At 31.7% G+C, this 25,030-nt stretch overlaps 2 protein-coding genes across 5 annotated transcripts; both read right to left on the reverse strand.

Annotated features, from left to right (window-relative positions):
* Positions 1-708: 708 nt before the first annotated feature.
* On the reverse strand, positions 709-5,005 carry LOC123210437 (purple acid phosphatase 15-like). Of its 3 annotated transcripts, none has more exons than XM_044628790.1 (7): positions 4,693-5,005; positions 3,813-4,004; positions 3,031-3,364; positions 2,348-2,475; positions 1,892-2,082; positions 1,302-1,586; positions 709-1,189 (listed from the first exon to the last, which is right to left on the reverse strand). In XM_044628790.1, exons 1-7 carry the CDS (start codon positions 4,928-4,930, stop codon positions 1,070-1,072), a joined length of 1,488 nt encoding a protein of 495 aa, XP_044484725.1. In that variant the 5' UTR covers positions 4,931-5,005; the 3' UTR covers positions 709-1,069. The 3 variants fall into 3 exon arrangements, with proteins under 3 accessions (XP_044484725.1, XP_044484724.1, XP_044484726.1); XM_044628789.1 differs by having other exon boundaries at positions 2,258-2,475; XM_044628791.1 differs by having other exon boundaries at positions 2,258-2,475; positions 3,031-3,387; positions 4,693-4,830.
* Positions 5,006-13,437: 8,432 nt separating this feature from the next.
* On the reverse strand, positions 13,438-20,584 carry LOC123210435 (purple acid phosphatase 15-like). 2 transcript variants are annotated; one of them, XR_006501262.1, is made up of 9 exons: positions 20,190-20,584; positions 19,413-19,604; positions 19,004-19,337; positions 18,707-18,924; positions 18,430-18,620; positions 18,038-18,322; positions 17,779-17,894; positions 14,254-14,395; positions 13,438-13,728 (listed from the first exon to the last, which is right to left on the reverse strand). XR_006501262.1 is itself a non-coding variant. In XM_044628784.1 (8 exons), the coding sequence occupies exons 1-8, from the start codon at positions 20,470-20,472 to the stop codon at positions 13,719-13,721; spliced, it is 1,629 nt and encodes a 542-aa protein (XP_044484719.1). In that variant the 5' UTR covers positions 20,473-20,584; the 3' UTR covers positions 13,438-13,718. The 2 variants fall into 2 exon arrangements, 1 of the variants encoding a protein (XP_044484719.1); XM_044628784.1 differs by lacking the exon at positions 14,254-14,395.
* Positions 20,585-25,030: the final 4,446 nt, after the last annotated feature.

A 25,030-nucleotide genomic window follows, 5' to 3' on the forward strand; every position in this document is an offset into this window, starting at 1 on the left:
AGTTATGTTCAAATTCATCAAACTTATTATAAAATTGTTTGAGTTATTCTAGTTTGAAAGAAATCGAGTTTAAGTTCAATTCAAATTCAAGTTCGAATCAAACTTTAAATTTGATTCGATATTAAAATGATATTATTTTAATACGTATCAGTTAAAATGATATTTTAATTTATTCATATCTAATTTTTCAAACTCACCAGTTTTATAAATTAAACACATTTAAAATTTGAGTTAAAAAAATGAAATTCTTTCCCTTAAACTTAAACTCATTCAAGTCGCACTTATTTTGAAGTTATTCAAACTAAACTTAAACAAGTTTACCTTAAATCCAACCTTACATAATTGTGATTTAAAATCTCCGAATCACGTCATGATAGTACACATAACTTTGTTGATTTCTCAAATACCCTTCATTCTTTTTTATTTTTTATTTTAAAAGAGTTAACCTTTTTCCCTACACTTATATTATATTACCCCTACCACCGTTATTCCTCAATATGAAATTATAACACTTCATATTCTTTTGATAGCCCTCATCAAATGTTCCTACACCCTAATTTTTATATATTTATTCAATTCATACCGGAAAAATCCACTTAATTATCTTTTTCAAAGAAAGGGCTCTAAACTAGTTTAAAGAAACTGGCTAAAGCGATTTTTAACTTATAAAATTACTCTATTCTTGCAGCAACTCTTGTCACAAGCACAAACCAAAATCACACTTCAGTCTATTTTATTCATCATCTAATGCCAAGTTATAATTGTATTCCCAAGACATAATGCCACATAAATAGCCTAAACTCTCAAATGCTGTAACTACAACAATTTACCAATATTGGTATGCCGACATTACTTTCCATGTATCCAAACCTAATTAAATAAGTTAAAATTGCACTGAAACATATACCCTTGCCCAACTGAAATAATGTGAGCCCATTTGTGAAGCCTCTTTAGTAATCCAGATAAGGAAATCACTTTTGCATCTTCATCTTCAGTTCACCATGTAAGTGTTTTGCCAGAATTTGATAGTTTTTTGGTTCATAGTTCCAGTTGATTATAGTGGTCTGGATTATTTTGGTAAACGGGGGCATCTATCTGGTTCTCTTACTATGTAAATTATATCACCAGCATTCTCGTAGTACTCCTGATTGCGGTGCCAAGTCCACAATGCATGAGTTTCATTCTTCACCTGTAAGCCACAGAAATGCCAATTAGTTTGCTCTTTGACATCAGCAATCTGCACATTAATACAATTTAGATGCAATAAGTTTCAACTTCTAATGTGATAGAGAGAAAATTACCTCCAAAATCCCATGGCCAAAGCTACTTTCTCTGTATGCACTATAATCCGGCTGTTGGTCCCAACAGAATTTCCCTGATGCAGGGCCTGAAGTGAAATTGAACGCGCAGAAGCCACCTACAGATTTGTCTGCAGTGGAGCCTGGATCTGGACAGTTACCAGGTTCATCAGCATGCTCAATATCCAGGCCTTCTCCATTTCCTCCATCACCAACCGTGATATAAACGGGACCACATGGATCCAAGGAGTAATTGTACACCCGGTTTGACCTCTCATAAGCATGAACCTGGGTGTTATTATCACTTCAGTATTATAATTTCGCTCTTTGAAATGCCATAGCATGAATGCTAAATATTAGAAAATGCCATATATCGTACCAAATGAAACCCTCCTTCAAGAACCTAAACCTATTTTTCTTCACACAGGAAATGCACCTGAATTCTGATTTAATGGTTTCTGTCTTTCAATGCATAAATTTTTCAAGTCTTTTGAAAATAGATATGAAGAAACAAAAGTAAGAAAAATAAAATGTTTTTTCTCTATTAACTTTTGAAAACAGAGAATTTGAATGAGAATCAAAAGCACACTTACATGTCCACTGAAGACTATGTCAACTCCAAAATGATAAAGCAATTCCTCCATCTCCACTCTCATACACTCTGCTTCTCTGTAATGTGCTGCATAGGTACTATACCAAGGGCGATGCCAGGCAGCCACCAGCCAAGGGGTCACTTCTCTATCGACCTCGGCCAAGTCTCTTTCCAGCCAATTGTATTGATCCGCTGCAACAGAAACCGGAGAATCTCACCACGTGGTAACTGAACATGATCAGCCAAAAGAATATCTTTAACTGAGGAAATGGAAATATTACTAACCAGGAACAGCAAGCTCCATAAGCCAAGAAAAAATGATTATGAATGATTAAAAGGAAAATAGAGGAAAGAAGGCAAAGCTCACATGATTTGTTATAATCAATCAAAGCACCTAGCATCACAAAATGAATACCACCTGCATTGAAAGAATAGTAGAGCGAGGATGACAATCCACCTTCTTTATATGGAAATGCAAAGCGGTAACTGTAAGCTACAAATGCATAATTTTCAGCTTGTAGCTCTATCTCATGTTCCCCTTCAATCACCATTGTTGGAACATTAGAGACTAAAGGCTGCATGTATCTGCAAACACCAACCCCATAACAAGTCAATGAGCTTAATTGTTCCTAATGCTGGTCTGAGAAATTTATTCACAAAACCAAAGGATATGACTAGATCAAACTGAACCGAAATCACTTTCCAGCCTTGCAGAATCCAGTTTCCAACAAGTAAAGTTACTTGCATTTTGCCTTTTTTGACTGTTTTGCAACTAATGGAATTATGCGAAGTAAAAAATTATAGTAGATAGTTTCCATTTGTGCCACATATCATCTGAGGACATAACAATTGCACAATTACTTCAGTGGCATTAAAGAAGTTCAAAGCTGGAATAACTTTATAATCAAACTGCATTTGTCTTCACACATTTATTCCTCATCAAAATCCACAAAATTATTTTTTGATTTTTAACCATGTTTCATCAGTGATCCAATTAGAAAGACTAAAACACTCACTACTCTTCTTTGATGAAAACTGTAGTTTACATCTTGCTGCTCGAAAATTTCACAACACTTGCCATATTACAGCTTTAGATCAAGCAAAAAAGTATAAAAACAATTAAAACAATAGCAATTTCACCTTCCCCAATAATCCCAACGAGGCTGATATGATTCTTGGGTGGGGTTTGGAAAAAATGACGAGGAGGAGCTATTGCACTTGGTTCCATTTGTAAAATACAAGTCTGCATAACTTAGATCCCCAAGCAACAAAAGCAGAGCAGGATGGTTACTCAACAAGTGACTGATCGTTGTTGTTGTATTATAGGTAAGACCCAGATCTCCCACCACTGCTATTCTACTGGGGTAATTGCTTGCTTTAGAAACCGGCATAGTCCTAAAATAATGGCTATCACTCATTGCCGACATAGAAGGATCCCCACATTCATATTCATACAGTGTGTTAGGCTCCAAACCTGTAGCAAAAGATGATTGCAACCTGGAAATAATTAGAAAAATTCCATATAGATAAGTCAGAGTATTACTCCTTCCCTTTCCCTGCACTCCACAGAAACACTCACACAACAATCAGATTATTTCTCATTTTATCTACATTATTCTAAACAAGTTTTTATATCCAGGAAAGAGGATCTTAATATGGCTAGAGTTCGAGAAACCTGTATATATACATGATTATCTTTGGAAAGCAAAATTAAAGAAAAGCCATTGACTCTGCACACAACATTATTCACATTTGCAATGTTCGAAACTCTAGTTGTATAAAGGATGGAGTGATGGACAGTCAACAGATTTGAATAGAGAATGGGGCTTTGGTTGAAACCAATAAGCAAACAACTTTGAATCAAAATGAGGAAAGTTTGTAGCTGTGGACTGATATATAAATCAATCCTAATCAGATCATACCTGTTAGAAGAACATGATGTATAATACCAGAAGTATAGTTCTGGAGGCCTTCTTTTGGATAAAGTTGATTGTAAACAAGGGAGTAACCCTCTGCCTGATAAGTCACTGGTGATCTTAAGACTCTGAATTGAACAATACTTTGTACCCATTCAGGATCTAATGGTTGTATATGATCACCAATTTGGAATTCCCCTGAAATAAGAAGACACAAAAAAATCATCTGCATAAATTAAGGCTAACTGAAGTTCTTCTACAAAGCCTCCATTTCAATCATGCTCATGTCTGAACACAATTAAAACAAGAGGTAAATGGTTATTAATATTCTTCTAGATTGAAAAACATAAATCACTGTATCAAGACAACTTCAAAACATAATCAACTCTTCATTCAACCTATGATAATGGACAGTTACACTTACTTTTATAGTAGTTAAAGGAACGAACATTCTTTCTTATCCAAGTACCATTTCGCTAAATTAACAACCGTACATTAAACCAAATAGGCCTCATTTTACACTAACTCAGAAACAAGACACAATCCTTACATTTTTTGGTAACTTTCACCATCTCTACAAAATTTACTGTAACACATTCAGTCACCACTTGGATCACTTCTTTGTCTACCGTGTCAGTAGCTTATTTCCTTGCAAACCAGAACTTTAAACTAAAAAGATTCTCAGTAACATTACTGTGTTTGTAACAATGGAACTTCTTATTTACGAAAATTAATATCGAATGAGAAAGAAAATGCAAATTGTAACACATCAATTTAGTAATATACAAGGCACTAAAAGTCAGACTAACTAAAACTTCATGAGCCATGAATTCTAATATAATCAAGTAGACTATATAAGAAAAGAATGAAAGAACCAAAGAGAGACCTGTGATCCAAGAAATCCAGATAGAGTCATAGTTAGTAGAGAGTGAAACAAAAATTTGCTGAGGTTGAAAACCTTCCACATTGCTTGGAACATCAGGCAAGTCAGTGAAATTTTGTCCTCTGAAGCTCTTTTCAAGAGGGGCGGTGACCGGCTTGAAGGGTCCTTCAAGTGTTGTAGGAATCCCATCGCCATGAACGCAGCTCAAGCTCAGTAGAACTAAAAGATAAACCAAACCCATTTCCGGATAGCACCATTAAATCGAAGTGAACAAGAATAGTGTATAAAACCTGGTAAATGGTTCACGTGATTACTATTGAGTTTTATACTTCGGTGATATATGAAAGATGTAACGTTAAGTAAAAATCTTAGCCACACAAGAAAAGATCCCGTGAAAACTTTATAATTAATGCAACATTGATTAGTCTCCTCTTCTTTGAGAAAACTACGCCACCCCCGGCTCTCGAGGGGAATCTTCCATGCGGGGCCAGGCTTGCACCATTAACGAAATAATCAACAGCAGTTAATGGAATTCATAATAATTATTAGCTGCTAACCACCAATATTACTCATTTAATTCTGAAGTAAATACATAAGCAAAGGAATTTTAGAATAGCATTGGCAATTTTCAATATGATTAATTAATTTAATATAATATGGTACAAAAAAATCAAATTATGATTAAATTTTTTTATATGAAATTTATTTTGAATCAATCCAATATGATATAAAATTAAATTGGATAGTATTAAGATTCACACGAAAGTACTCATAATTAACTCGAATATTTTAAAAAAATAATATTTTAATAAAATTTGTTAGAGATCAATTATAGAAATGTTAAAAGAAAATATCAATAGTAGTTAAAATCTTTATAGAGTGTATATAATTGTATCTTTATATAATTATAATTACTCTTATTATTATTTATTTTTATTTATTATAAATTAGTAAGAATTTAATTTGGTTAGTCAAATTATACACGTCTTTTAAAGTTTTTACTCTCATAATCATATATTGTATCTTTATAGTAAAAATTTGAAATATTTACAAATTACATATAATTGTATCTTTGTATAATTATAATTATTTATTATTTTTATTTTTATTTAAATTTTTTATTCTAATACTAAGCATTAAGAACTTAATTTAGTTAGTCAAATTATTGATGTGCATTAAAAGTCGTAGTGTATAAATTTTAGAGCATTTGTCAATAAGATAAAATATTATAATATGTGTTTATTTGGCTAATGTAATAAAGAAATTAAAATGATAGATAATTTTGAGTCAATTTGAATCAGATCGGATCAACTCAAATATTAAAATATTGAATTAAGATTAAAAAATTTTGATATAATTTTAATTCAGATTACGTTGGGGTTGAAAACCCCTAACACAAAACCTGACTTATCGATACGAACTAACAAGTAGAGAATTGACAATATTAATATGCCTATCTCATTGAGTTTTTTCCCATTAAAATGCACAGTTGATTGAATTTTGAATTCAAATTCAGGTTTAAAAGTTACAATTTGAAAGGCCAAATGATTATTTTCCACAAAGGATTGGTGGAACATAAATTCTCACAATTATGTTTGAAAATCTAATTTTCCACCCATCATTCATTTTCGGTAGTGAATTTGGTTTAGTTTCAGTATAAATTATTGTTTCTTCCTTTTGTTTCTTAGTCAGCATCGACTTTTGGTAACAAATTCCATTTAAACCTCGTTGCATGATACAAATTTCAATTATTAATATGCATTCAATTCTATTAAAATTACAAAAACACACTTATCAAGAATAGAAATTTCATTTACTAATTTATCTTTTAATAATATTTAATTTACTAAATTATCCTTTAATAATTATAATTATAATTTTGGGGTATTATAAGTTTTGCCACAAAATGGCCCGTTTATATAAATATATCACTCTTTTAACACATTAAATATTTATAATACAAAATTTGTTGAATATCTAAACTATCATTGTCTTCAATCTTATAAACACAAATTAGCCTTTTATATACCAAAAATAACATATTTTCAAAAAATCTTACCAAAAAATCAAAATTCAAATTAGTGTTGATCTATATCTATTATATTATGTCTATTTTTATTTAACAATTGAAAATTAAAGAATATATGCTAAATTAAAATTGTGATTACATGTGAAATATAAATTACTATTATTTAATATTGTGTTTTCATGTTGTTATATTGTTTGATGTTGATATAATAAAGTCAGAGTATTGATATTTAAATTAGGAATGAGTTGACCAAGATCCAATTAAATTCTGGATCAAAAACAATATGAAGAACTGGTTGGCAGGATCCCCAATCTCACTAACCCTAGCCAAGGTTACCAAGGGTAGGTGATCTTGCCAACTTGTTCTTCTAAACTAGTGAATCGCAATTAGTTATCTGAGGTATTTGCTTAATGTTTTAGATTTAGTTTAAGTCAAAAATGGAAAAAATTACATTTAAGATTTACTATAGAGAGCAATAGATTTCAGGTGATGATAATATAATAAGATATGTCAATAGGAATGAGAAACCAATCTGCATTAACACTAGTGTTGATTTCAAACGATTTGTTATGAAAATATGTTATCATCTCAAAATTGATTGAAGTCAATCAAATATCCATGTATCAATCCCTGGTGATGCATTAGTGGTCCAATTGAGATTGTAGACAATAATGACCTTGAGTATGTGATAGTCATAGCAAAAACTGTATAAGAATCAACAAAACTCTGTGTTACTAAGAGTTCAATTAAAGGAAGAGAAAATCAACAAACCAAAAATGTTTAGGAGAAAGAAAAGGAGGATTATCCAACAGACGATTGGGCACAGACACAAAGTTTCTAAAAGTATGATAGGAATCATGGTGATAATGATATTGATGTCATGTGGATAAGGATTACGAAGCTGAGGGTAATGAGGATGATGATTAATTTTTAGCATTTGATGATGACATATACTATGTACTGAGTAAGACATTGGAAAAAGTCAAAGCAATGCTGCTAACAATAAGGCCAAATGAAGCACGAGATGTCATGGCTCCATAGATATTAGAGCACATACAAGTCACGTTCATAATCCTAATCTGTTTCAATGGGTTCCTAAACCTATTATGGATATTGAGAATACATGTATTAGCAATTGGGAAACACATAGAGACAACATTTTAAAAGTGATGGGTTTTTATAATTCAAATGTAGAGTTGAAAACATTATTTCAAACTTTTCTATTAAAGATAGGTACTTAGTGAAAATTTTGTTACTTTGATAGGGTACGATATAAGATTAAATGCATACATTCATAATGTAAATTATGGGGCATGAGCAACAAAAGAGGAGGATGAAAACTAGTAGGTGTTACAGTGTATGGATGAGGCACACACTTGTCCACAGGATAAAAATTTTTCACACCATAGACATTGGTGTAAAGTCATTTGAAACATTCTTAAATCGATGTTTGTGGTTGATCAGATTTATCGACTGAAAAAAATCATTTATGACAAGACAGATAGATACAAGATCAACATTTTATACACACAAGCATGACATGCCAATACATATGCACTAAATGCATTAGGAGGATCTCCCGAAGAGTCTTTCATGCTCTTACCTAAGTATTGTCATAATCTATAGCTCAAGAACCTTGGAAACATGATATGTATTGATATCATTGCAAAAAATAGGTTTCAATTTTTCTTCATGGCTTTGGGTTGTTTGATCCAAAGGTTCTAATAATTCTACCATCTGGTGATTTGCATTGATGATTTATATTTAAAAGAAAAGTACCTTGGCTCTCTTTTTATTGTTGTTGCGAAAGATGATAATAATTAAATTTATTTACTAACTTTCGATATTGGTCACAAGGAAGGAATAGATGCATAGACCCCCTTCTTGACATACCTATATATGTGAATCAACGATGTTCTAGACTCTGCCATTATTTTTTATTGTCATCATTCAATCATTTTATCGATGGTGAACATAATGCCTGAAACTTGTCATGTTTTTTGTAATTACCATATAAAAGTTTAAAAAAAACCAAGCATATTGAAAAATTATTTTGATGAGCTACTAAGGCATATAGCATCAGGTACTTCAATCTGTCATGACTAGAATTTCTTGGGTAACTCTCTCTATAACAGTCTATTTGATCGATATTAGGTATGAAAAAATGGTATATGCCCACTTTAGAGGATGATGATACAACATCATAACGACCAATATTGTTGAGTCCTTCAGCACTTTGACATGTACTACTCGCACTTTATTTGTCACCATCCTGGTTGAGTTTCTAAGAAACACAATACAACATTAGTTTTACAATAGGCAAAAACATGATAGGTATATTTGACTAAAATTAGTTAATTTTTTTCATTAGGTTCTATTAATTGTTTTAACAGGTGAGAAATCTCACCCGTTAATACCATAGGTAGAGGATAAAATTGTTGGACATATGCACAAAACTACTGATATGGTAGTCAAACTGATCAACATCTATTATTACAAAATATATTATTTATGACAATAGGTGTTTGTCATTAATATTCTTTACCGAATGTGTGAATGTGGGAAATTTTAATTTTATCAAATTCCATGTACACACGCCACAATTGTTGCAAGGTTCAATAACCTCTCAAACTGTGAAGGATGGGCCAATGTGCATTACTCGATGGCATATTTATGAGGGGTGTATAGTGAGTATGTTAATTCGATAGGGAATCAGTCAACTTGGGCATTATCTAATATGCTTGCAAATTTTCCACCTGCGATGCAACAACAATGGCCTAGTCATTTGTCCAGCCTATTTAAAGGTCATCCCAAGGTGAAAAAGTTCAACCACACAATTGTAATCGATACCACCAACCTGGACATAGTCAACTAAATTGTCCGAGTCTTACTCCTATGCTCATTCCTAACTCATTTTGCACATCAAGTAGGAACATTTCTACTTATACAAGATAAGGTCGTCGAAGGCACGAGTCAAATATATTGGTGGAATAGTTGATCGAGGTTTTATTTTCTATATTGACTCATACTATAATTGAATGTTCAAATAATTTGCATGATTAACTTATATTTTGGGTTTTGTCCATGTTTTCTTATTTTATTTTCTTGATTTGTTTTTTCAACTACTTGCTAGTATAGGATGACAATGACTCATAAGGAATAAGTTATCAACATCTATGTAACAAAGTCAGTTATCTTGTACTAGCTCATCCCACCTTTAAGGATGAGCTAATGCAGACAACTGGCTTGGTTACTTTCTTTTTAGGTTCTTGTTGACACAAAACCAAAATCTCTCTCAAAGAAAAAGTTAACATCTTTTATGTAACAAAGCCACTTGGTACAACACAAGTGGCGTTGTTACATAGAAGATTGTAACTTTTACTTATGTATTTGATGTCAAACTCAATGTGGATGGCATCTTCTGTATTTTTTGGAAAAATTACAGTATATTGTCCTTTGTATTTTTGGAAAAATTTTGGCATGGTGTCCCTTGCATTTTTGATATATCTCTTATATTCACACATGAGAAAATAATACACTATTAAAAAATATGGTCCAATATATACTTTAAACCATCCATGAATAAAAATACAATCCATTATATACTTTCACCAACATGTAACAAAATTACACTTTTATATCACTTTAACTATACTCATCCAAATCTACAAAGATAACTAAAACAATTCATTAATGAATACATATTAACATTCATATAATTGTTTAATTGATCAAATCAAGTTCTATAAGATAAAATACTAAAAATAACCCAAATTAAATCTTACCAAAGGCCTTCTAATGGAATATGGTGTTAGCAATGCACTTCCTTAGCAACTTAAAATATTTGGACGTAAAGTTTAATGTATGATTTCGAGCTAGGTATTCTATAAATATTAGCATAAAAGCTCTATGATCTCTAGATGTTACATCTTGTTTTGGCATGTCATGGACAAACTTGAACTATAACCCTAATGGGGTCTCTAAGGGGATATTCTTTGATTCATAATAATTGCTAGCTTTCATAAGGTATGGTAATGTCTTATACAGTGCCATCAACTTCTTCATTTTCTCTTTACATGAGAAATATTTTGGAAAATCATATACATATAACATCCAATCGCTTAAAATGAAGACATTGTAGACCCAATGTTGATTGTAAAAGTTTATTGGAAAAAATACCTTACATTAAGGTAAACATTACCCAAATCAAACTTAGAAGTTAAATTGTATCACCTTATCAACATTGCTCTAGAACGAAAGAATTCCTTTGGCAATTGAGGGGAGACACCATTAATTTGATGAATGAAAAAGATAGCCATTACATTTCTGAACCCAACCATTTGGACTTCTTTACATGAATTAGGTCAAGACCGTCATCCAATAGCTATCCCAAAATTATTTCTAAAGTATTACCAGGAAAGATTTATGTCATGTAAGAGAAGAAATTATATCCACAATTAAATATGAGTACTGAATTGAGTTATAATATAAGAATAATGCATAACGTATTGTCCAATCATTCACCTTATGTTAGTAATGTGTTCCACCATGTGTCTTTACTAAGTCGTGTAGTCATACCATTGGAGCTACTGAGGAAGACACGTTTAGTGTCATTATAGAAGCATTATTATACCACATATAGAATGTTGAGTAGTATTGGCCTAATATCGAGCAAATAAGTGGGGTAGTAGCAAGATATTTGTTCTTCACTTAAACAGTCTTTTGTGGCTTCATAGGATCTATTAACGGACTTATCAATTATTTGCCTTTTCAAAGAACATGTCCAAACACAAGCTGTTTCTTCAAAGTTAGAGTCTTCTTTACCTTCTATTGTATTTTCATTGGGACATCCTCTTATTATTACACATAATCCTCCAAGGACACATCCCTCTAAAAAAAGGTTTTTTCTATCATGTTACTATAATATAAGTAAATATAATAATTTAAAAATTAAAGTGAATACTAACCTGTACTGATCTCGATTCCTAAACTTACGAATACTTAAGTGTTATCATCTGATACATCATAGAGGACCAGAATTCCTGCGTCTCCCTATAAAGAGCATATGTTTATTGTTGATAGAGCTCTTACATCTCCTCATGAAGTATCAAAGCCTCCTATTGATATACCTCTTACATCTTTCTATGAAGCATTGATGTTTGATGTTAATAGAGCTCTTACATTTCCTTACGAAGCATTGATACATATTCTTGATGTAACTCCTACATCTCCACATGAAACATCAATGTCTATTAGTGATAGAGCTCATGCATCTCCTTCCATATCATTGTTCCCTATTGTTGAAAGAGTTGCTACCACTCACCCTGCATCATTTTAGTCTCCTTGTCAAGTTTCTACTACAACAAAGAGATGATCATGGATTCATGTTACATGAGGAGTTGCTAGAGATGGTCTTCTGATACACAATTATGCGTACTCTCATGAAATAAGTGCCTTGTAAGGAAAACCCTTGATACTCTTAGGGGTGGGAGGCATTGGACATAGACACTCGTGGATGGGATACATATACATGATAAGAGGCCCTTTAAAACTCTCGAGGGTGGGAGGAGTAAGAGATAGGGACTTGTGGATGAGACACTTATCCATGAGGAGAACCGTCAGGGATAATAGGGTAAGACCCTTATGATAAGGAAATCCTTAAATGGATAGATACGATAGAGATGCGAGGGTTAACCACCCATATAGAGGATACCCGAGTCAAGGGGTTATCATGGGGACATGAGGGATCTGAGACATAGTGGTGGAGAACCATGACAACCCAACAAAAGGTGCCTAGAAAGTAGAGCAATAACCTCGATAGGGTATACTCCTCGTCATCAGTTTTGTCACCTTATCATCTAATAAGGTATCTGGTGTCTATTCTCCCATAAACTCCAAAGCTCGTATGTATGACTCAGACTCTCATTCAAGCTCAGTTAGACATAATGTAGTTGTAATCACGTTCTAAAACATAATGGATTTTATAAAAATTAATCAAATGGAAGATAAACCGATAAACTATAAATCTAAGAATGACCAAGTTACCAAAGGCACATTCCAAATTTTCCCAACGTCATCCCAACTCAACAATACAATGGTTATCCACTTTATTATATAAGGGACCCGATCATTTGCTTTGAAAGTGTCATAAGGTAATAGGTTTCTAATCATCTTATAAATCTGATATTGTACAATGGACAACATTTATAGTTAATATTTATAATTGTATGTAATGATTTTTAACTTTAAAGATTATGCAACACTTACCTAAAATGTAATGAGGAATCTCATAATATTATAGTTAGCCACTAGGATCAACCTCATGTAAGAGAGTTAATATTATAGATAATATTTATATTTGCTATGTATGCCTCATCACATGGAATTTACTGTCTTATTCCATGACACCAAATCCCATGGGTATCGACTAAATGCATTAAGATCGTCACAAAAAATGATCATATATGACATTTTTATTGTTCACCCCTAATAGTCTTAAAAACATTAAATACAATGTTGCAAACTTCACAACATTCTCGTCATTGTCTCCTCAAATTTGTGTCTCAATTGCATTTTTGATATCCAAATACGTTAATAACTTGTGAATACCTGAGAAATATTCCTCTTTCAATTGAGACTGCTCCGCACAATCAACGTAATTAGACACCTTTATGTTATGCTCAAAGATTAGACCAATGATAAGCGCAAACTCAATAGGGTTAAATCAAAGCTTAACACAGTTTAATTTAAACCACATTTCTCACACTTGGTTCCCTCCAGTTGATCATACAAAATAACAGTACATGCATAAAAACAACACTAAACTTTGGCTCCTCTATATCCAATAAGTGCCTAAAACAGGTTGTCCTAAATATTGTTCTCTAAGTTATCATGAGTTTCTCCCTAAAGACAGTCATGATGTCCATTTTCATCTGAAGCGTCATGTGAAATTGAAATTTGAATGCCTCATGGAACTTGTACACCCCTTTTTAGCAATTGATCACGTATTCCTGGAATAATTAACTATATTAGTGATTATATTGGTATAAGATTCATAAAATGTATAATAACAATTATACCAAGGGTTGAAGAACAAGTTGGTAAGGTAGACAATGAATGGTCAGTGACCTCAACTACTAATTCTTCCAAATAAATCCCAAAATGTCAACTAAAATCATCTTTAAGTATGCTCAAAACAATAAATCAAATCTCATTTTCCTACCAAATTCAAAATCTAACAAGCCTTGAGTAAAACTTTATGCATAATCTAACAAAATTATGCATAAATTTCTACTCAGGTTAGGTTGGCAAAGTTGACAAGCCTTGGCAATATTGCCAAGCTTAGGGAGGTTGCCAACCAGTTCTTACCTAAACCACAACAACCTAGGTTTAAAACATGTTCATCCAACCCTTAAATGCATAAACAACAATCCATAAACAACAATTTATTCAACAAATTCATAAACAACAATTCATTCAACATGCCCATAAATATAAAACCATTCAACATGTCAAAAATCGAGAAAGAAACTCACTTGTCTTTTCACTATTGCATATAGGTTGCCAATCCTAGATGTTGTATCGTTGTCGTCAGTGTGATGGGTAAAGGCATTGGCGTCATCGTTGACTTTGATAGGTGAAGCCTTTAGTGTCATCGTTGGCTTTGATCAGTGAAGACTTTAATCAAATCATCATGGTAGCAAGATTCCACAAATTAGTGATCATCACAGTAGCAAGATTTCACATATAAGTGGTTGGTTGCTTGAAAATGCTTAAATGGTTGAAGGGATGCTTGAAGGGTGTTTGTCTAGTTGCTGGAAAATCCATATAAAGATGCAGATTCTCACCAAAGGCCAAAAACTGTTAGACTTCAATTTTCGTTTCATATGTGAGCAATAATGAGGTCAAAATTCACACATGAATAGTAACTGCCAACACTAGATGGTCAAACGAGAGGCATTTTCAGAATTTTGCTTAAATGTTTAGACCTTTATTTGTGTGGTAATTTTGTATATCAAGTTGCTTTTTGTGGCAAAAATTGTAATATCCCTATAATTTATTATTTTTCTTTTCCTAAAAATAATCTTTCCATATTTTTTATTTTTTATTCTTTCTCCTTTTATCATCATCAGTTTCACCACCAATCATTGATAATCCTCTCTACTCTATCTTTATTAGTAACCCCTTTATCACACATCTTCTTTCTCCTTCCCTCATTTTCACAACCAATTATTGTTCATCCTCTTTCTTTTCCCATCTTCACCACTAACACCATTAATCATCTTTCTCTTCCAATCATCTTTACCAACAATCATTCTTCTTCTTTTGTCATCTCCACCACTGCACTTCCATTTTTCATTTACATTGCTAATAGTATAAACAAATTACTTTTCACCCTAACTCTTTTAGCATAATGTCCAAATATACGTTTTGACTTAGGCCAAATAACCTAGGTAATTTATCATGACAGATCTTTATTTTGAGCATACAGGTTGCTTCTCCTAGGTTGTTTATAAAGAATCACTTGGATGACGAAACTTTCACTTATTGCAAGTTTGATATATCATTTTAAATAATCAATATGTCATCAATATACATATTAGAAATGTCGTTGCGCTTCTATTAACCTTTTTATACATACATAACTCATCAGATTTAGAATACCTCGAAAAGATATACTTATCAGATTTAGAGTTTAGCTTATTTAAAGTTAATTTTTTTAACGTAAGTGTTGCAACACCAAATTTTCAAATAAGTTAAGTTAGGCTTTTGACACCTCTATAACTCATATAGACTTCTATCTATATATTTGGACAATGGTTAGTTTAGCACATAGACCATTGTCTCTATGGTATACTCACAAAACACTATAGCAAAACTCATCATAAATTGAATCATATCCATCAAGGTTTGATTTATCCGTTCAGATACACAATTATGTTATAGACTTATAATGTACCAAGAGAAGTGGGTTGTGATACTATCTCATATTCATTTAGCTATTTATTAAATTTTGTATTCAATTATTCTCCTCCTCAATTACATCAAAGGATATAATACTTTTGTCTAATTGATTTTTTATTTCATTTTTAAATCCCTTTGAATTTTTAAAATGATTCAGACTTGTGTCTCATTAAAAGCATATAGTTATATCTATTGAAATCATCAATAAATGTAAAAAGTATGAATAGTCACTTTTGACAAGTACTATTAGAGGCTCACATACGTCATTATGAATGATGTTTAACAATTTTGCAACCTTTTCACTATATCCAACAAAAGGTGATTTAGACATCTTGCCTAAAAGTCATGAGTTGTATTCATCAAATGATTAAAGGTCAAATGATTCCAAAACTCTATCATTTTGGGGTTTCAAAATATGAGTCGGGTTTGCATGATCAACTTTACAGTATCATAGATATGTAAGATCTAGTTCACCATGTTTAGCTTTCTTAACATCAAGATTAAGAATATTATTATTATTTAAAGGCCAAACGACTATTTTCCACCCAAAGTATTCTCTAATCTCAAGTTTTCACCTCTTAACTTTGAAAATCTCAAACACCCACTTATGAGTGGTTAAAATTAACAGTTTTAAAGAAAAAATCATCATTTTATCTGTAATATTAAAAATAAGCAAAAATTTAATCTCATTTTCTTTTCCTAACCCAAGTTTTAAAAAATGATAGTTTTTTCTTAGGGTTTAGTTGCTAGATCTCCAATGTCAAATCCAACATCATCACTAGCAATAAATATCTTTCGATGTCTCCTCTCCCTCTGATGGTCAAGCTTCTCTCGTTTGGAAGCTTGGACGATATCGATTGACGTCAAAAATAGACCTTAGCTTCGTTGGAAAGACGAAGCTGTTTGTCTTCCTTGATGAAGACAAGATCCGATGAAGATGATAGGTTTAGGACTGTCAGCCAGAAGGAAAGATGGTGAAGGAGTGACTATTGGAGGAAGAGAAAGGAGATGCCGTCGGAGAAGTGTCGGAGATGGCATCAGATTTTGAAAGCCAAACCCTAGGGGGAAATGTCATTTTTTAAAATTTGGCCTATAGGGGAAATTGTTAGTTTTTAGGGTTTAAGGGGAGAAAAGAGATAAAATTTTAAGGGGTGAAAAAGGATAAAATTTTAAAGGGTTAGAGTTTCATTAGTTTTAACCACTTATAGGTGGTTATTTGGGAGTTTTACAGTTAAGAGGTAGAAACTTGAGATTAGAGAATACTTTGGATGGAAAAAAGTCCTTTGGCCTTATTTAAATCAAGAACATACAAACTATTATTTAAAGACGTAGTTTCATAGCTAATACCTTTCGAAAAAACATTAATAATCCTTTACTAATGTTAAAACAGTATAAGTAGACACATAAATTATGTTTCTAGATACTGATGGAACAAAATATAAGTACCTAAGTTCTTTAAATATCAATAAAATCTTAGCAAATTTGTTCAAAGTTAAAATAATTGCTGTATCCTTGCATGCATAAATCAATTAACAGTGCAATTTAAGTTGGGGAATGTTGGATTTAATGACAACTTGTAATAGTAAGACAAATCCTACAATGAAATATGAATAAAAATACTCAATTTAAATGAAAATAAATATGTAGTATTTGAATAATATTTAAAATTTGACACTTGATACTTGAACTCAAGACAGACATTCCAATTTTAAACAACTATAATTGGAATTAGAATGAGCCTTCCCATTCATTCCAATTCCTTCAGTATGCAATAATAAGCTTGTTCTTGAATGGAACGACTTGAAAAATTATGGATTGGATTTGTAGAATTGGCTTGTGCTTGACTTCAATCATATGGACGAGTGTTCTATGTCCAGGTTTTTTTGAGTAGAACAATGAACGGATCTCGTTCAATTTAGAACAACCTAAGATCAAAGCTTTGGAACAAACATTCCATGAATTCGGCAAAATTTTATAAATGTCCAAAAGACTCAATATGCTTTACTTGATATAGAATTGCTTAATAAAGATGTTTTAGAGAAACTGAATGTTTTTTCATCTAGAATTTATTTAGATTGAATCTAAAGTTCGTTTACCTTGGTTTAACTGGGCACCTCTCAGGTTGTCTTACTATAAAAATTATATCTCCAGCACTGTTATACATGTCCTGATTACGGTGCCATGTCCACAAAGCATGTGTCTCATTTTTCACCTGCAAGCCATATATTTCCATTACTACTCAGAAACTTTAATGTCAGAATAGAACTATCTCAGCTGAAAATTCTATAAAAGTATTTTGGAAGTCTAATTCATATGTCCCAGTACTAGCAAAGAGACAAAGAGAGTGAGACAGACCTCTAAAACACCATGGCCAAAGCTGCTTTCACGGTAAGCGCTATAATCAGGCTGCCGGTCCCAACAGAATTTACCCGCTGCTGGCCCTGATGTGAAATTGAATGCACAGAAACCACCCAATATTTTATCTACAGTGCTTGATGGTGGTGGACAGTTTCCATCTTCATCAGCATGAGTAATTGCCATTTTCTCTCGATTGCCACCATCGCCTACTGTTATGTATACAGGACCACAGGGGTCCAGAGTGTAGTTATATACTCGGTTTGATCTCTCATAGGCATGAACCTGGTGAATGTGACCAAAACCCGTTTATGCAAATGATACAAACCAGATAAATACACAACTTATACCTAAACTAAACATAATTGGATGAGGTATAACTTTACACTTACATGTCCATTGAAGACTATGTCAACACCATACTTGTATAGTAATTCTTCCATTGCTACCCTCATGCATTCGGCTTCTCTGTAATGTGCAGTATAGGTGCTATACCAAGGAGGATGCCATGTCGCCACCAACCATGGAGTCACTTCTCTATTGACTTTTGCCAGGTCTCTTTTCAACCACTTGTATTGCTCCCCTGTAGTAGATAAACTAGAACAGGATCATTAGCCACAAAATTGTACTGAACATGGTGTATGGGAATAAACTGGTCCACAAGTTCACCTGATTTATTATAGGAAATGTAAGCACCAACCATGATGAAATGTATTCCACCTGCATTGAAAGAATAATAGAATGTCGATGGCGATCCACTCTCGTTGTGAGGGAATGCAAATCGAGAACTGTAAGCAACAAAAGTCTTATTTTCAGCCTGCTCTTCATACTCATGGTTCCCTTCTACAACCATTATCGGAACTTTAGACACTAGAGGCTGCATAAATCTGTTAACAAACCAAACTTCTCAGAAATCAGCAGAAGCAATCTTTCTGACATTTGCGTTCATAACGTACAAAGTTTTACCTTCCCCAATAATCCCAACGAGGCTGATAGGTTTCATGAATCGGAGTGCTCGAAAATGAGAAAGAATAGGAATCAGCCCCAGTTCCATTAGTCAGATACAAGTTTGCATAAGTTACATCACCGACCAAGAGAATAAGATCAGGACGGTTGCTTATCATATGGCTGACTGTTGAAGTTGTATTATAAGTGAGCCCAAGGTCCCCAACAATTGCAATTCTACCGGGGTAACTTCTGGGATTGGAATCAGGCATTGTCCTAAAATAATAGATTTCACTCACTGCCCGTATTGAAGGATCTCCGCACTGATAATAATATAAGGTGTCTGGTTTCAAACCTGCCAAACCACTGTGAATTACCTCCCAAATTTTGTAAATTAAATGTAAAATCAGTTATATAATTGCAATCATACCTCTGAGACGAACATGGTGTATGATTCCGGAAGTGTAGTTTTGAAGGCCTTCAAAAGGATAAAGTTGGTTGTAAACTTGGGAATATCCTGTTGCCTGATGAATCAAAGGATCTGGCAGCATTCCATATTGAACAACGCTTGCTACAGATTTTGGATCTAATGATTCTATGTTGTCACCAATTTGGAACTCCCCTGAAAATTCAATTTCAGATGTATCTGTTAATTAGATTCCAAAGCAAAATTGGCCATAGGCTGACAGCACACTAAGTAACTAGATTCAATGGTTACTGATCAATTAAATTTTTCATTTTCCTTTTAAAATTCTTGAGCTTTCATCTAATTTTCTAGGAAGATTCTGTATACCAGGACATTGGATAACCATGGAATGAAATTACATCAAATAATAATGAATTGAAAAAGGGAAAGATAATGAAATTTGTTAAAAAGACATTTCCTCAAACGTTAACTTCATCTTGAAACCTCAACCTTCATCAACTCTATCAATAACACTACTTGTAAGAGTCATCTAATTCGGCCCTAGTCCATATTGAATAAATGCATAAGCTCAATTCAGCCAACATTAATTTTCTGTATTGACTCTAAAACCCACAAAAGATTCCTTTCAAAATTCTTAAAAGTCAGAAAATTATCGGTTCCACACCCAAAAAGTCAAGATAATAACTTAATCTTGACTTTTGTACCACTTAATTAGTACAATTAACATAATGAAATGAAAGCTATCAAGAAAGAGAAAGAAGTGAATGAGAAGAAGGAGACCTGTGATCCAAGATATCCAAACAGAGTCATAGGTTGAAGAAAGAGAGACAGAGATTTGCTCAGGCTCAAAGCCGTGGACTATTCTCTGAACACGAGGGTCAGTGGGAGGCAAGTCAATGGCGTTTCCTCGGAAGCTCTTGTCGAGAGGTTTTGTGTAAGGCTTGAAAGGTCCGTCAAGAGTGGTGGTAATCTGACTATCGTCACCTCCAGCACACGTAAATGAAGCAATGAGGGCAACTAGAAGCGTTGAGACACTCGTTGCCATTTGTTTAGCCATTCGCATGCAAGCAGAGGAGCTTGCAGGTGTTGCGAGAAACGAGAAATCAACGGATTGAAGAGAGGATAAAATATATGCAATTCTTAGGTGGCATGCCTTCCGGGCTTCCTTTTTTTTTATTTTTTTCTTTTTTTTAACATAAATAAGATCATGCTTAACACTTATAATTAAACATTAAAAATATATATATTTTAGTTATTTTCCTATTTTCTATTTTCCATTTTTCTAATATTCTTTTTCTAAAAGTGTTGTAAGAAACAAGAAATCAACCGATTAAAATGAGACTAAAATATATATAATTCTTAGGTGATATTTTTTAATGTTTAATTATAAATATTAAACATGTTCTTATTTATGTTAGAAATTAAAAAAAAGGTAGAAAGACATTTTCTATCTAAAGTTTGTTAAAATAATAAATTTTCACTCTCTCAATTTAAAAAAGTCAAATTATCACATATTATTTACTTTTGCTTGAAATTTTCATTAAGTAAAAAGGTATAAAGGTTATTTTACATAATTTTTTCTATTTTCTCTTTTCTTTTTTTGTTAATTTTCTCTTTTCAACCGTTTAGGGGGCAAACAAAATTTTTAAAAATATTAATAAAATTTTTAGGAGGTTTTGGGAAATTGAAAAAAAGTCCAGGAGTGTTTTAAAATTTTAGTATATCTCTTAATAATTTTTTAAAGAATAATTACACATTTAAATAACTAACTAAAATATAATATTTTAGAGTTAATTAGAGTTTTGATATATTTTTTGAGATTAATAAAGATATATTTGTAATTTAATATTTATAATAAATATTAATACTAATTTTGTAATTTTAATAGAACTCATCGGAGTCAATAAAAGTGGTAATTTGTAATTTCATTAAACCTTGGGTAAGAAATAGCTATTTTGCCATGACAACAATATTTTAATATATTATTGTTTTGACATATTTATAATTTATTAATATAATATAATTTTATTTTTTACGTGTTTTATACAACTTTATGAAAGTAAAATAAAAAATATATTCTTATATCTATTCAATGTTGCATTAAAAACCGAAAAAATTTAAATAATACAAAAAATACATAATTTATAAGTATCTAGTTAGATTTTGAAATATGTAAATTTAGTAAGAATATTATTGACAAAAGAAAATATTGTTCATTTAAATATCTTTATATTAAGATAAAAGCCAAACATTTTAATTTTTTGCTTAAATTTGATAAACAGATCTATGTTTAAAAAACAAACAAATCTACAACATCTTAATCTATTAAAATGAGTTATACTGAGCCTTAAGATCAAAAAAAAAAAAAAAAAAAAAACAAATAATCCTTTCATTGATGACGGATTAAAGGCAAGATTTTTACAAGTTTTTAAGAAAAATAATTTTACATCTAATTTTTGTGAAGATTATATATAAATTTTTGCAGTTTAAAAGTAGTAATGTATAAAAGCGATTACAAGTTAATAAAGTCATTATTCTTAATAGGCCAAAGGACTATTTTCCACCCAAAGTATGCTGATTTTCTAAAGTTTTCCCTATTAACTTTGAAAATCTCATTTATTCACCTATAATCGATTAAAATTAACGGAACCCTAACCCCTGAAAAGTTAATCTCATTTTCCCCCCTAAAAGTTTAAAAACTAACATTTTATCCCCTAAGTCAAGTTTTAAAAAATCACATTCCTCCCTCAGGGTTTAGTTTCAAAATCTCGTCACTTTCTCCGGCTCCATCATCAACCGTCTCTTCCTCCAGACGGTTTCCCTTCATCCGATGGCCTACCTCAACTTCACTCCAATCCCTCTGATACCAAGAAACATCGTCTAGGAAGAGAAATCATCTTCTTAGATGAAGACGAGATGACTCATCTTCCTTTGAGAAGACGACTTGTCTTTGTCTGGGAAAATGATTTCTCTTTCTAGATAACGTCTCTTGACGTCGGAGGGGTTGGGGTGAAGTTGAGGCTGGTCGTCAGAGGAAGGAAAATCGTCCAGAGGGAGAGACGACCAGCGATGGCACCGGAGAAAGTGACAGGATTTTGAAACTAAACCCTAGGGGGGCAACGTGATTTTTCAAACTTGGTTTAGGGGAGAAAAGTTAGTTTTTTAAATTTAGGGGGAAAAAATAAAATCATATTTAAGTTTATTTTTAATATTAAATATAAAATAACAATTTTACTCTTAAAATTAATAGATTTAAATAGTTATGGATGGGTAAATGAGATTTTTAAAGTTAATGGAGGAAACTTTGGAAAATCAGCATACTTTGGGTGGGAAATAGTCCTTTGGCCTTCATGATACAACAAAGAATGCATGCATAGTGACAAAATGGAATCTCTTTATAGAAATCTGTATTTAATTCAATATAATAAAATTATATTAATGATCTACTAAAGGATAAGGGATATTGTCATTTTTTATAGTATTTGGGTCAATAAAATAATTTAATTATAATGGGTTTATATAATATTAATCAACACTTTAGAGATTATATAATATAGTTAAACGACCAATATAATACTCGTTTTACCTTTATCTCTAAACTTAAATAAACCTTAATCGCATCTTATCTTTTTTATCTAAAATTCAATTAAAAATCAAAGAAATCTAATGAAAAATTTATCTTAATCTAAGTATGCAAATATTTCATTGTGTTGCTTTTTATAATTTAAAAAAAAAAAATCTTAGGGTACACATGATTTACTCCTAGTAAGAATGATTGTAATATTAATATTATTGTTTTATCAATTGTGGAATTAATTAGGAGTTCTAGTTTATTAAAGTTTTTCTTGCTTTTTTATTTAAATTGAAGAACACCTTCTTTTTATACTAGATAATTATGGCAAATCTTGTTTTCTTAATTTTATCTACATGATCCTTGAATTTTATGTTTAGTATCATATGGACCCCTATAGTAGACTATTTTAATTAATTTTCATAAATTAATGACCAGATTTATTTATCATAACTTTTCCTCAACACAAGAAGTGTTAAATAAAAAACAGTTGTCTATTATAAGTCCTTATAAAGATATATTATTAGAATCCAACTCAACCTAAACTAATTATTCTTAAATACGTCTCTAGCTTGTTATAAAATATAAGATTAAGAAAGAATGGTTTCTTGGAAGCTAGCTTAAAAAATTCTCCATTCCTGCTCGCCTGTCTACTAGTTGCAGGTTGCGTTGATTTTCTTCCAGCTTAAGTGGACGTATTAATTATTTAGGTGTATGAATGCTCATTTTGTCGGTATGGGCAGTTGCTGATACAATAATATTCTATTTAGGGATGAATAGGGTAACATGCAAATATAGGTGCATCAAGTATAAATTTACGTAAAAATAATAATATATTATTATATAATTGAATAATTTTAAATTATGAATAAATTAATACTCAATTATATTGTGACATATTATCTATTTTATCAAACATCATAGTATATATTATGTGACATTTGGTGGATATTCAGACAAGTTAAGATATAAATTCAACTCTTACACAACTTGGAGAAGTAGAGTGCAAACAAAACAGGAAACAAGCTGAACAAATTAACAGTAATGTGGCAAATATTCAAAGCCAGAAATTTCGGAGGCACAGCACAACCATACATAGCCTTACACCATTTTCATACGAAAAATCAATATGGTTTGGTGAGTGAAAGTTTTGGGTTGTTAAAAGTGCTTTAGCTTTTGGCCTTTCCAAACCATCCTTGGCAGATAAGCTGCATTCTGATTGGTGGTCTCAAAAGATTTTTTTCTAGTTTTGGAATGTTTGTTTCTTAAACATCTTGATCTTTAAACTTATGAGATGACATTGCGTAATTATTAATGTTCATTTTCTATATAATAGTTTCGAAACATCACAAATAAATCTCTTTTACAGGACATACAATGTTAAGTGACGAAGAGTGTGTTAGAAAACCTATATAGCTTAATCGTATATAAGTTATCAAAACAATGTTTATTAGGTTATAATAAAGGTGTTAATAGGTTGTGTCATACTGGTTTCGATATGACTATCATGTTAGTGGATTGGGTCATGCATAGGCCTACTATTACGAGCTTAGCAGGCTAGGTCAATCCATCAATTGATAAAATGCCCATGCTAGGCCTTTAGCCAACTAGCTCACAGGCTTATAGCAGGCCAACTTGACAATTATTTATAAAAAATATATATTTTTATTATTTAATATATAATTAAATTTAAATAATTTATATTCACTTTCAAATTACCGTAAACAAGGTAATATATCAGTAATTTTATTAAAAATCTCTCATATATGACAGAAGAATACTATGGGTATATGATAGAACAATTAAAAAATTGCATATAATTAAAATAAATTCAACTATAAAATATGAAAGTTTCAATCATCATCCATATAATTTTTACTCTTCTTCAACATTCAAGTTTTCAAATTCTTCAAAAATATCCTTCATTATTTGATTTTGTAACTTGAATTCTACAGTAACCTAATCTAGCATACATCCACATACACTGAAAACTGATTCAATGCCACAATAGACATTGAAGATATTTGTAAATCACATTCCATAGCCCAAA

Source organism: Mangifera indica, chromosome 3 (genome assembly GCF_011075055.1).
Source record: "Mangifera indica cultivar Alphonso chromosome 3, CATAS_Mindica_2.1, whole genome shotgun sequence".
Taxonomy (NCBI): domain Eukaryota; kingdom Viridiplantae; phylum Streptophyta; class Magnoliopsida; order Sapindales; family Anacardiaceae; genus Mangifera; species Mangifera indica.

Excerpts from the sequence above, each read along its gene's own strand:
- LOC123210435 (XM_044628784.1), bottom strand. The coding sequence starts at position 20,472 with ATGCGAATGGCTAAACAAATGGCAACGAGTGTCTCAACGCTTCTAGTT. Across the intron at positions 19,338-19,412 it reads ACACCATGTTCGTCTCAGAG|GTTTGAAACCAGACACCTTA; the intron begins GTATGATTGCAA and ends GTGGTTTGGCAG. Across the intron at positions 17,895-18,037 it reads TTGGCCATGGTGTTTTAGAG|GTGAAAAATGAGACACATGC; the intron begins GTCTGTCTCACT and ends TATGGCTTGCAG.
- LOC123210437 (XM_044628789.1), bottom strand. The coding sequence starts at position 4,930 with ATGGGTTTGGTTTATCTTTTAGTTCTACTGAGCTTGAGCTGCGTTCAT. Across the intron at positions 2,083-2,257 it reads GATTGATTATAACAAATCAT|CGGATCAATACAATTGGCTG; the intron begins GTGAGCTTTGCC and ends TTTCTGTTGCAG. Across the intron at positions 1,190-1,301 it reads TTGGCCATGGGATTTTGGAG|GTGAAGAATGAAACTCATGC; the intron begins GTAATTTTCTCT and ends TGTGGCTTACAG.